The sequence below is a fragment of the Cyprinodon variegatus genome, unplaced genomic scaffold, assembly GCF_000732505.1.
Source record: "Cyprinodon variegatus isolate N-32 unplaced genomic scaffold, C_variegatus-1.0 Scaffold1402, whole genome shotgun sequence".
NCBI lineage: Eukaryota > Metazoa > Chordata > Actinopteri > Cyprinodontiformes > Cyprinodontidae > Cyprinodon > Cyprinodon variegatus.
Genome location: NW_015151855.1, coordinates 17,122 through 30,064, shown reverse-complemented (window position 1 = coordinate 30,064; position 12,943 = coordinate 17,122). Strand labels below are relative to the sequence as shown.

Genomic DNA, 12,943 nt, shown 5'->3' with positions numbered 1-12,943 from the left:
TTTGTTAAAAAGCTGAGGGATATTTCCTCTGAGATGGGAAAGCCTCTGAAGCTTGAGGTGACGTTCTCCGGAACGCCCACCGTAGACGTGACCTGGAAGAAGGATGGGAGCGCCGTCGTGAGTGCAGAGGATTACAACATCATCACCACAGACACCTCCTCTGTCCTCGAGGTTCTTAACTCCCACAGAAGCACGGCAGCAGGGAAATACTCTTGTGAAGTAGACAATGGAGTAGGAAGCGACAGGTGTCAAGCGCTGATTTCGATTCTAGGTGAAAAAAGAAATTGCATGTTTATGCTTCTTTTTCAAAAGAAAAAGTTTCTCTTTGTACTGAACCTCCAACCTGATGTTCCACCTCAGAGCGACCATGCTTTGTCGATCCGCTGGAGCCGGTGGAAGTGACTGTGGGTGACGCAGTCACCCTGAAATGCAGCATTACAGGAACTCCTGATATCTCAGTAGCTTGGTTCAAGGCAGGTGAAAAGCTGCGAAAGTCGCCCACTTGCTCCATGGATTTCTCAGACGGCATTGCCACTTTGAAACTGTTGAAGGCAGCTAAGTCTGACGAAGGGGAATACAGCTGCCAGGCTGAGAACCGTGCCGGATCGGCGTCCGCCAGCTGCACCGTGACAGTCAGAGGTGACACTCATCTTCTGTTCTTCTTCTTTATTGACACTGTGACCAAGACCTTTTGGGAAAAAATACATCTTACTAAATCCTGACATTCAGACATAATGCATGCTAACACTAAATGTCTTACATGATGGTTGCCTCTCTTAGAGCCTGTGCGCTTTATCAAGAAGCTGGAAAACACAGCTATTGTGGTCGGTCAGCCTCTGAAACTAGTCTGCACATACACCGGGAGCCAGACGGTGTTTGTGGCATGGAGAAAGGACGATGAGCCGATCATGTCCTCTGACCAGTACGATGTGAAAACCACTGACTCTTCCTGCATCCTGGTGGTCCTGAACACTAGCAGGCCTGACGCAGCAGGAAATTACACCTGTGAGATTTCTAATGCCGTAGGAAGGGATGTTTGCCACGCTCTTGTCAGCCCGGGTAAAGCCTTAACACATCTGCTTTTACTTAATCACACTAACTGTCACCTGCAGGAGCGCAGCAGCTCTTCATGCTCATTTAATGCATCTAATTAAACCTTCTTGCTTACATGCTCCACACAACTAACTGGAACATTGCCCCTCTCAGAACCGCCTCGCTTTGTCAACAAGCTTGAAGACGCATATGTCAGACTCCAGGAGTCTTTGACCCTGAAGTGCACCTACACTGGGGGCCCAAGAATAACTGTGGCCTGGAAAAAAGACGGGGAAGTAATCCGACCCTCAGATCAGTACGACATGAAGACCACAGGCGATACCTGCATCCTGAAAGTCCTCTGCAGGGACCGAAAACAAGCTGCAGGAACATACAGCTGTGAAATTTCTAACTCTGCAGGAAGTGACATTAGCCAAGCTAATGTAAAACTAGGTAAACACGCTAACTCACTCATATGCATTCATTTCATCACAGGAAAAACATCAAATAATTTCCATGATTCACCAAGCTTGCTTTAATGCTGCTATCGCTAACTCATTTATCAGAAACTGTTTGGTTTGAGAAAAAGCTGAGGGACATAAAATCTATAACATCTGACACTGGAGTGAAATTTACTGCAAACCAGAGGATTTATTTCCCAGATGAGGGACTTAGTAAAACCCACAGATAAGCAGTTTTTGAACTCTTATGTTTCAAGAGGTGTGAATAGTTGGTTTAATTGCATACTGGTTTTAATGACTGGTTTTAATGGTGGATGTGATTGGGGCTCATTCTGTTTTCTGTTAACCTTAATGATATATCAACCATCATGCTTTGCACCCATCAGTTTCTCATTATTCCAGTCAGTCTTCATCTCCCTCAGGAAAATGTTTGAAGGTCTGGAAATTTGAACCTGAACTAAAAAAATGTCTGATAATCCAGAAATGGCCTGAAGTCTAGTTTGGATTGTTTAACAGTCTGCAGCATTTAGTGGCAGGAAAGTGATGACCTCTTTACATGACCTCACTCTGTGTTTTAGTTTGGTGTCCTGTCAGCTCAGCATACCGCGCCTGACAGAGAGTGTCCTCTGTCTCCTCTCTCCATACAGCCAATCAGGCTGTTTAATTTCCAGATTTAGTCAGGTTTTTGATGCTGTTTTGTGCATAAAACAATGAAAAAAGTCCTTCATTAGGTCCACTACACACATTAACTTAAAAAAAAATAAATAAAAAAGTTTGCAAGTCCGTTTGACGAAGAGATGGATTTTTTTCACAGAGAATTAAATATTTATAGGGAGAGGGTTCTACAACTCAGGTGACAGGATATGAGATTTATTTGGTTTGTTTATCGAGATCGACATGTGGATCATTTTTACTTTTAAAGCACATGAAGAACTACTGAAATTATTTTCAGATTTCATGGGGGGGAAATACTTCAGGGTTAGGATTAAGAATCACTCAGTGATAAAAACATACCGAGCTACTGGTGCAATCTGAAGCCATTCAATGGGACTGATTAAGGGTATGCTGGCCTGACATGGTATGCTGAGCTTACAGGACACTGGCCTTCCAATTCATAGCTCAGCTAATTTTGACCCGAACCTTTTATATTATACCTGATATGTATATGACTGAGGCTGGTGATAACGGCCCCACTTTCACTATGGTTATGACTGGAAAATCTGTATTTTAGGGACTTAAATACTTTTGGTAAAATGGTGTTAAGTGTCAAAAGCTACTGTTTCAAATTATATTAGGAATTTAACCAAAGTTTGATCTGCTCACATTGAGATTTGTGTCCTCAGATGTTTAAAGACGTTTCTTTTTTTATGATAGTCTGGATTGGATTTTTTGTTTTATTTGGAGAAATGAGGATCAAACCAAAATGATTGAATCTCTATCCTGAAACAAATCCAGTTAATACGTTTTCAGGTTGCTTGACATGAAGTGAATGGGCTGCAGCTTGTCTAGAGTGGTGGTTTGCCTTCACTCAGCACTTAATTTAATCTAGGGCTCAATAATTCTGATTAAATGCTGATAGCTCTACAGCTTGGTCGCCATCATCACCGCCTTTCATAGAAGCTGCTGGAAAAGTTGGATAACACCACATTCAAACTGGCCCGACCATTGACACTAAGAACTGCCTCCACTGGTACTCAGTGAGTGAGGATTGAGAAAAGATGCCAGCTGGTCTTGGCCTCTTATCTGATTAACGTCAGAACCACAGACTGCAGCTCTACTTCCAGAGAGAAGGAGAAACACGTGTTCTAACAGGTTCAGATCTATCCGACTAGACAAACATAACCATCAATGGATCCTTCATTTTATAATTGCATGAACTAAACAGCTCCTGGTAGTGAATAATGATGCTAATGCTGAGGTACATTTAAAGGTACAGTAGGTTTCACCAATCCAAACATCCAGATGTGGACACGCTATAGTCTTTTCGGTGCGTTTGAATGATTGTAATATTGCTTCTCTAATAACCTCTATAAGTGACCAAGAAATCAGATGGTCTCCTCATCTGCTAGGCTGAAGGGCTTCTACCCTGGAAACCAGAGGAGGAGACGTGCTTATCTGGACCTCTAACCATTCTGGAAATCCTCTGTATCAATAGTTTCTACTGCAGGGAAACACCTAAAATAGCCCCACTAACCAACAGTCTTGATTTTGTATCTACCAGACAGTCTAGTTGAACTTTGGTTCACTCAGAGGTCCTGGATTTGGTTGGATTGTGGGCCGGCTATGTTCCATGATTGGAGGGTCGGTTTCAGACATGGTCTCACAGAGACATATCATAAAAATAAAGGTTCGCTTTTTGATCACGGGGGGGCGGGGATCATGTTAATTTCTGTTACATTTGTGTCTCGGTTTGTGACTCGGTTGTCCTGATCACTGGGTTTTTATCTGGTGGTTCTGTGGTGAAGGCCCACTGGCCTTACGGAGAGTAAACATTAAACCACCTCCGCATTGTCACAAATTTACCTGTTGTTCTCACTCTCTGCCCCACAGAGCGTAAAGTCCCTCCTAACTTCACCAAGAGGCCATCTGAGTCCATGGTTGATTCAGAAGGGAAGGTCATAAAGATGGAGGGCCGGGTGTCTGGCTCTCAGCCTCTGGCCATCGTCTGGTACAAGGCCGACCAGGAGATCCATCCCTCTGAGAAATACGACATCAGCTTCAAGAACAACATGGCCGTGCTGTGTATCAGAGACTCCGCTGTCTCTGATGGTGGCGTCTACACCTGTGAGGCCTCCAATGAAGCAGGCAAAGCTTCATGTCAGGTGTCCCTCACAGTTTCAGGTAGGGAATCCATTTGTTCATTGGAGGTTTACTAAAATGTAGGCTTTAATCTTTAAGAACTTCCCAGAGATTGTTCTTAACTATTCAGAATATCTCTGAAAAGGTTATAATCTATGTGAAAGTTATAAAGTCATACATTTCAGTGTTGGAAGTTTCTTCGGGATAGCATTTTTTTCCAGGGTTTTTCCATGTTTTGTTTTCTGTCCGGCGGAAGCCCTTTCATCCAGTTTCTTCTGAAAAACACTTGGAAGGTCAAATTTACTTGAACTTTTTGTTCCCCCTAATGCCAGACGTCATTTAGAAATTTTTTTGGGGCTAAATCTGTTTGGTCCGTCTTGATTTAGTCCAAAAATCATTGTTGAAAATTGTGCTGTGTTCAGTCGGTCTGATTTTGTCGATCGAAAAAGTTCTTGCATGACTGGAGAATCTTCCTGACAAGGGCAAAAACTTGTACAGTGTATGCGCGCCCCAATAACCCTGAGGTGGGGTTCAATATCTATAAACCAGGGTGGTTTGGGGGCAGATGATATTTAAGAAAAAGAAAGCCAGCTGGTTTAATCTGAGTATACAAGAAACTGTTTTCCTACATTTAAAGGCTATTAGTAAACTATCACAGCTCATCAAACCTGATGAGTTTTCTATAGTGGTTTTTCAACCAAGGGCATTTCCCTTTGCAAGTTTTGTGACAAAAAGTTATTCATTCATCTAGATTTGTATTACATACACTTAATGAATTATATACATTCTTAATTTGTGTCACTATGTGTATTCTCATGAAGATTTCTCCTTATCTACCCAGGAGGATTTAGTGAGTTGACTTTTTCATTGAGCTATCCCAGGTCTCCAAAATATGACGTTTAACCAGGACTTTCTTCCAGTTTCTTCCACTTGTCTGGAAGAAACGGGTTTCTTCTTGAAAAAAAACTCAACCCTGGTTTACTGTCAAGCATTTATTTCTAGAAGTGATCTGAAAAGTTTTTTCCACATTTCCTTCAGAAACTGGCCAGCCTCCTAAATTTGACGTCCCTCTGGAGCCGGTGGTGGTGAACGAGGGGGAGAAGCTGAGCCTGAAATGTCACGTTAGAGGCTCTTCTCCACTCACCGTCCAGTGGATGAAGGACAGGAGGGAGATAAAGGCCAGCGATTCAACCAAGATCAGCTTTGTTGGCGGAACAGCCTGCTTAGAGGTCAGCTCTGCATTGAAGACCGATGCAGGGGATTACCTCTGCAAGGCCAGCAATGCTACCGGTAGTGACTTCTGCAAGTCCAAGGTCACTGTGAAGGGTAAGCAGCAAAGGGGATTTGGGGCTTTATGGAAAATTAACTAAAAGGGGTCAAATCCTAAAGGTCAAAATCTGGTTCAGGTTTTTTTTTTATAGCTGCAGTATTATTAACTGTTTTTCTAAGGCAATACTTAATCACATGCCGATGTTTTTTTTACGTAGACAAAGGAACCAAAGCTGCCCCCACCGAGGCACCAGCACCTGCTCCAGCTGCTCCAGTCAAGAGGCTTGACAACCTCTTCTTCATCGAAGAACCCAAAAACATTTCAGTCACAGAGAGTAAGGAGAGCAATCCTCTAATAATGTTCCACAGGAAGAGATACATTTTGTAATTTTTTACTTCCTCTCCTCACTTCCAGAGGGAACCGCTACGTTTATCGCAAAGATCGGTGGGGATCCTATCCCCAGCGTGAAGTGGATGAAGGGGAAGTGGAGACAGATCACCCCTGGGGGTCGTATCTCCGTTGAACACAAGGGCCAGGATGCCAAACTGGAGATCAGGGAGGTGACCAAGTCAGACTCTGGCCTCTATAGGTGCGTGGCCACTAACAAACACGGAGAGATTGAGTGCGGCGCCGAAATGGAGGTCACCAAAAAGGAAGAAGGGGAAGGACTTGGAGATATCAGAACAAGACTGAAGAAGTAACTACATAATTTCTAAATCTGGCTGAAGTCTGTTAGTCAAAAGACCCAAAGCTTCTACCTACTCAATTCTTATATGTCTGCCATTTCCCAGGACTCCTTCCAAGCAAAAAAGCCCAAAGAAGCTGGAGAACCTCAGCATTGTTGACCTGCTCAGAGGTCATGACCCTAAAGACTATGAGAGGATCCTGCGGGAGCATGAAATCTATGACTACAGAGCCATCCTGCAGGCGGTGGAGATCCTGAAGAGGGAGAAGGAGATGGAGACTGGAAAGGCGGTACGAGGGGAGGCCGATTAGATCAGTTGGTTCTAGCTCTGATTTGGGTAGATTTAAGGGAAGCTGCTTCGTCTAAGGTTCAGTTTTCCTCATCTCTTAGGCCAATAACTACCTTTAGACTATTTAGGCAGAATATGATGTCATGGGTTATCTGTTTCTTGTGGCAGTGGTAGGAGGGTGGGACATTATGTCTGCACTGTTCAGGGTGTCCATGCTGGTCAGGCATCACATACAGCAGCAGAGTCGATCAGTTTGGGTTGATATTATTAAATAAACAATGGTTAAGATGTTGCTACATGTTCAGAGCCGTCTTTCTGGTGGCAGGAGGTGGAGCATGGTGGTCAGGTTGAGGAGGAGGACATGGCCATCCTCATCCAGCAGCTGGAGGGACGTGTCGACACGCAGGTAACTAAGCTCCCCCCAGAGGAGACTGCTGTCTACATAAACCTGGACGACCTTCATGGCTGTTTTTGTCCCCAGCCGGTCTCTGTGATGGAAGATATCTCTGACCAGACTATCACAGAGAACCAATCGGCGACATTTGAGTGCCAGATTCAGATCAACTACCCGGAGATCTCTCTGACGTGGTACAAGGGCACGCAGAAACTGGAAAACAGCGACAAATACGAGATCAGCAGCGAGGGCAACCGCCACCGTCTAATGATCAAGAACTGCCAGGTCAAAGATCAGGGCAACTACCGCGTGGTGTGCGGTCCGCACATCTCCAACGCCAAACTCACCGTATCAGGTAAGACCGTTTCCCTGCTACTCTTACTCCTTTTAATGCTTCATCAGCCAATCCTTTTCCTCCTAACCAGGAGCTGACAGGTAAGTCAAACACAACCAGACTAACGTCTTTAAATCTGCCAAGACTCCTGCAGATCCTCTTTATGTGTTTTGTCTTGATTTGCTTTGAGTCATTTTGGACTCTTTTCTAACTTTGGATAAAGCGGAACGCTATAAGAAGTGTAATCTGTGATTGTCTGATTTTAGCCGACCAAATTCAGTTTACAAAATGCATCCGAAACATAGAGGTCAGCGAGCGCCACTCTGCCACCTTCGAGTGCGAGTTGTCCTTCGACAATGCCACAGTCACATGGTACAAAGACTCATGGGAGCTCAGAGAAAGCCCAAAATATAGCTTCCGGAGCGAGGGCCGGCGGCACTTTATGACGATCCGGAACGTGATGGCAGAGGATGAAGGTTGGTTAGAGCAAGTTTACCTCTATGGGAACATTTCCCACAGAAATAGTACGTTCTTATTAACGCTCCCCAGTCTGTGAGCAGCGTTATATTAGCGTTGGAATCAGTTGTTGAGCCTTAAATGTGGAGTAAAACAGAATGGTGTCTCCACCTGCCAGGCGTTTACTCCGTTATTGCTCGCCTGGAGCCCATGGGAGAAGCTCGAAGCACCGCCGAGCTCTACCTCTCAGGCAAAGGTCGGTACCTTAGAGCCACAGCAGCTGTCAGAGACTTTAGAGTCCGTCCAGGTCTAACCACACCTGTTCCTTTCACAGATGTTGGGTTAGGAAAGGTTCCTCAGGGTGAGTAACGACAAACCAGAGAAAACAAACTCAGCTGCTAACGATAATGATACACGAAGCTGCGGATCTAGGATCATTAGAAAAAACGCTTGCTACTGTATAATTTTATTTCCTGGTTAAATTGAAAAGTGATGAAATGTTTTGTGGATGAATCCTCAGACATCCCAGACTGTTCTGTTCAGCTCCCAGACACAGCTTCCATGGTCATTAGCGCAGGTGAGTCCGGGACAGATGGGAAGATGTTTCATTTTCACTCCGCTGCGTTTCCTTCGTTTAACTTTTCTTTTCTATGTCGAAAGAATCCTCCGAGTTTTATCGGTACCAGGAACAAAGTGATGCCAAAGGTACGGTCGTGACGGAGCTGCGAATGAGCCCGTTTTTAATCAAACATCTTAATCATCTTTACTTTTAACCATCATCACCATCCTTCATCCAAAATAACAGTGTGACCCCGATAAACCCACAGATCATTAACTCTGTAACTCCAACACCTTCATGTTTGACGTGCCGTAGAGTAAATCAGATTTGTCAGAGGAGAATTATGATTGATCCAAAAAATCTCAATATTTCCACAGAGATGATTGATTTTCAATTCAGTCTCATTAAAACAACGTCTTTACAACTTACAGTGGTAGCCTTTCAAAATTTCCCCACTTTCCTTGATGGTTCCTTGGTGGGCCCCTGGCTGGTCCCCTAAGATTCCTTTTTAAACATCAAACCAGAAAACCAGTTAATTGCATCAACTCATTGACTCGGATGCAATCCCTCATACTAAGCATGCTTGTAGCGACAGTGGAGAGGAAAAACTCCCTTTGAACGGGAAGAAACTTCCAGCAGAACCAGGCTCAGTGTGAGCGGCCATCTGCTGAGGCCCACTGGGGTTCAAGGAGACAGAAGCAGAGACATTCAGATCCTTGGCTGTGAAAATATTGAGATGATCCCTTAGAACTTCACCATAATTCAACCTCTCGGTGAATAAAGATGATTTGAACCCGCCTCTTATCCCTTAATCGTTTCCTTTAGAATTTAAGAGTGTGACGGTTGAAGAAGAAGTGCTTCTGGTTCAGTTCTCCTCCGTCTCAGGTATCAGTGTTCTTCCCTCCTTTCTCCTCAGATCTTTTGTCAGTCTGTGTCTTTTAACTCCGTTCTGGTCTTTATGTCTCCTGGTTGTGTTGATCAAACTGATTCCTGATCATTAATATCTCCTGATGTTGCACGCCGTTCCTTTGTTTGTGTCTAAGTTCCCTTTTCTCCTCCACCAGAAGAGAAAAAAGCCGTGGAAGAAATTGTAGAGCGGACTCAAGTCAGAGAGGAGATCCCTGCAGGTACAAAGCTATTTGGTACCGAGGCTTCATGCTGCTCTCAGAGCTTTGGCTGAACAGACCCACCAACCCGCTCAGCCCCCATGTTTGCCTCTTCACCTCTGCATTAAACTCAGCTTCTGCTTGTTAGAGTCTCTCCTCCTCCATTAGATTTAACACTTGGTAGATCTTTTGTCTGTTTTTGTCTCCTCTTCTTAATCTTTTGCTCTTCTTCTCTTACGCTCCTTTTAACGCAGACTGAAATGTAGACCTTATTGCTTAACTGTGTGAATCTTAATTCAAACCTTCTTGATCTTTTAAAGTTCCTGAGGTTTACAGGAAAGCAGAGGAGAAACCCTCTAAGCATGAAGCTCCTCCCCCACCTGCAGTCCCAGGTATCTTCGTGTCTGACCCCTGTTGTGTCGTCCCGATGCTGTTTTATCGTACTTGTTGTGTGTAAATGAAAAACACCTCATCATGGTGTTAGCTGTGGTCTAAAAACTGAACTTCATGATAATGTTTTCAAGAACCGGAGAAAAAGAAGCGGGAACCTGAAGTGACTCCTCCTCGGCGAGAAGAGCCGGCAGCTCCACAAGGTAACGTTCATGACAGAGTTTGACTCTGACGTTTCTTTGTTGTCAGAACGAGTCTTTATCAGCTTTACTTCTTCATCTTTCTGGTAAACATAGTTCAGGATCTTAAGTACCAAAAGCATCAGGATTGAAATATTTTTAGTGATTTTTTTACTTGAAATGTGTTTGAGAAACGTTGTGTTCTTCACTTAAATCATTGTCTGGTTTTCATGTCTGTGATTGTCGTCTTTTACCTCCTGCGCTCCTTAAACTCTTGAAATCAAACCCTTTTTTGTGACTTAAGTGTTTTTATTTTCCTTTAAATCTGAAGTTCGAACTGAACCCAAACCCAAACCTGAGCCGAGAGAAGTTGAAACGGTTCCTCCAGAACCAGAACCACTGCCTCAGAAAGCAGAAGAGCCCAAAGTGACTGAAGTACCAGAAGTTAAACCAAAAGCCGCTCCAGTTCCACAACCCAGAGGTAAAGTACTGAAAGTTGGAGCAGAAAGACTTGATAATCGGTTCCTTTCCTCCATCATGTTGTTCTGACCAACATGAAAAGCTCTTTTAGTGACAGACGTTCTTTGCTACTAACCTCTTGATGTAAATATGTCACTATTAACTTTCTTCCCAATGGTAACCTCTCTTCTACGCCTAACTCCTCCATTTACCTCCAATAAAATAATAAAACTCTTTCTGATGAGATCTGTGTAAAAACCAGCATCTTCTCCATGTCCTCTGAAGTCCCAGCTGTAGCCGTGGAAACGAAAGTCCACCCGGTGGCTGAGAGGGTCCCTTCTCCAAAGACTGAGGTGATCCTAGCAAGAGGTACCCAGTCTTTTCTTTGCTCTCATCTTCTTATACATGTGCTGTGATGTGAATCCTGTTGTTATGAGCTGCCTGTCCTGTTTGTGTCTCTGCTCAATGCAGTAAATGTTCTTAAAAAATGTTTAAATGTTCTTTAAAGCACCAGAAAAGGCTGCGGCAGCGGCAGCCCCATCAGCGCCAGAGCGTCCACCAGCTCAAGGTATCTGTCTCTTCCTCTCCTTTTGGGTTTCAGCTGAATTCACTCGCTTAGAGTGGACTCTTTCATTGCTTTGTTTTTTTTTTTACCTCTGGGCTAAATGAGAACAAAATGTTATTTTAAGTGCAAGATGTACGTAGAGGGGAGGAAGCTGTGGTCCAAAGATCTAAGCCGGAGATGCGGACGGAGGACGCTCCAGTTCCAGGTAGTGCAGAGGTTATCCTATGGGATTCTGTTGTCTGCACTCTGACATGTTAAGACGTTTTCAAGTCTTTCAACAAGCTAAACGAGAGTGTGACTTCCACCTTTTTAACATAAATCTTATAACTACTGTTATTCTAAGCTCCCTCAGAGCCCAAGAAGCTTGAGGTTCCTGGGAAATCACTGCCACTGGTTCCTAAACGTGAACCAGAGGTTCCAAAGAAGGCAGAAGAACCGGAGCTTGGAGAGAAAACGAAGAAGGTGATTAGGTTTCCTGAAAAAGTTGAAGATTCCAAAACAACGAGAGAAACTGAAAAGAACGTTCCAGAAACCAAGAAAAGGTTTCCAGAAAGGATAACTGAAGCTCCAACCAAGGTTGCAGAAAAATCCAAAGAGAAAAAGAGGGATCCAGAGCCTCCCATAAAGGTTCCTGAAACACCAAAGAAGGTTCCAGAAGAAGCAGAGGTTATGGAACCAGCAGCCGAGCTTCAGAGTAAAACAGGAGCTCCAAAGCTGGACCTGGAGAAGGCTCTGCCAGGTCCCAGAGGACCTCCACCCAAAGACAAACCAGGTAGACACGTCCATGTGATGGTCCCAGAGATCTTTTTGAATCCTCTTTACTTATCTCAATCTTCTAATGTTTGTTCTTCAGACTCTCTTATCTCACATTGGTCTAAATTTCTGTAGCATCTGTCGGCTGTCCTGTTTGTTGCCTAAAAGTCTGAACCAAAGCTGAATCTGTTTAATCTGCAATGACCTGTTTGATGGGTTTGATGTTGATGCTAACGTTGCTACGTTTCTGTTATCTCTTTTATGTCGGGTTCCTCTTGGCCACCGCTTCATGGGGCCTTTTCTCCATCTTGGTAAAATCTTAAAAAGAAAAAATCTCAGTTCATCTAAAACAAGACCTGAAGCTACAGACAGTTGAGGATGAGGATGTTTGGAAGTCGGTGCTTGAAGAAAGTTTCTCTGCAGCAAATGAAGAGAAGCATGAAGATGTTCAGATATTTGAGAGAAGATTAAAACCCAAAGAGTTAGATGGTAGAGATGAGAGGCCTTCAAATGGGTGGAAAGAAGGTAGGGAGAAAACAGAAGAGTTCGAGTGTCCAGAGCATGAAAAGCTGGAAATCATCCGACCAAATGAGGACGGAGCTCTGGGAAAAACCAGAAAAGAGTCTCTGGTCACCTCTCCTCCTCATCTAACTGTAACTCAGATTCCATCAAAAGATGCCAGAAGTTTGACTGAAACAAATCCAGAGAACATAAAGGTTACTCCGGTTAAAGATGTTGTTTTATTGGAGAGAAGAAAAGAACAGAAGTTTTTTACTTTTTCAGCTGAGGAGCTTAAAGAAGATGCTTTTGTTTCAGCACAGCATCTTGAAACCAGAGAGGAGAAGAAATCTATTGAATGTGAACATTTCTCATTTCAAAGATCCACCAATCTGCACATTGCGGATATTATTGGAGCAGACCTGAAGACAGCTCCTCCTAGCAGTGTGTCGTCATTGGAGGAGACAGTCAGCCTGAGTGCAGAACTTTCTTCTTCCAAGGAATCTGCTGGATCTGCAGAGAAGCTACAAACAAAAACTATGATCCAACCTGAGAAACCTGAAGCTGGAGCAGTGGAAACACCTCGACCACCTCTTTCATCTACAACGCTCTCTGATTTACAGTTTACAGCCAAGGAAAGACAACCACAAGAAGAAGAAGATGTGAAAGAGAGAAACGTAACTCAGAAGACTCTGGAGAGTCAGAAGGCTCAGA

At 43.9% G+C, this 12,943-nt stretch overlaps 2 protein-coding genes across 2 annotated transcripts in view; both read left to right on the top strand.

Moving 5' to 3' along the window:
- Window positions 1-10,829, top strand: LOC107103234 (titin-like). The gene is made up of 17 exons (XM_015402810.1): window positions 1-271; window positions 361-639; window positions 4,044-4,334; window positions 5,331-5,618; window positions 5,780-5,896; window positions 5,977-6,259; window positions 6,354-6,537; window positions 6,862-6,942; window positions 7,018-7,285; window positions 8,241-8,297; window positions 8,381-8,425; window positions 9,105-9,164; window positions 9,344-9,406; window positions 9,706-9,777; window positions 9,910-9,978; window positions 10,286-10,435; window positions 10,699-10,829. The coding sequence occupies exons 1-17, from the start codon at window positions 34-36 to the stop codon at window positions 10,827-10,829; spliced, it is 2,676 nt and encodes an 891-aa protein (XP_015258296.1). The 5' UTR covers window positions 1-33.
- Window positions 10,830-10,863: 34 nt separating this feature from the next.
- The window catches only part of LOC107103233 (titin-like), a gene marked incomplete at its 3' end in the record, with an annotated part of 17,900 nt that continues 15,820 nt past the window's right edge, over window positions 10,864-12,943 (top strand). The window contains exons 1-4 of the mRNA XM_015402808.1: window positions 10,864-10,981; window positions 11,103-11,183; window positions 11,322-11,750; window positions 12,059-12,696. Of these exons, the coding sequence (XP_015258294.1) occupies window positions 10,909-10,981; window positions 11,103-11,183; window positions 11,322-11,750; window positions 12,059-12,696 (1,221 nt within the window). The remainder of the gene's footprint in view (window positions 10,982-11,102; window positions 11,184-11,321; window positions 11,751-12,058; window positions 12,697-12,943) is intronic.

Coding starts and splice junctions, on each gene's coding strand:
- LOC107103234 (XM_015402810.1), top strand. CDS start 34: ATGGGAAAGCCTCTGAAGCTTGAGGTGACGTTCTCCGGAACGCCCACC. Junction 9,407..9,705: donor CAGAGAGGAGATCCCTGCAG/GTACAAAGCTAT, acceptor GATCTTTTAAAG/TTCCTGAGGTTTACAGGAAA. Junction 9,778..9,909: donor TCCCCCACCTGCAGTCCCAG/GTATCTTCGTGT, acceptor AATGTTTTCAAG/AACCGGAGAAAAAGAAGCGG.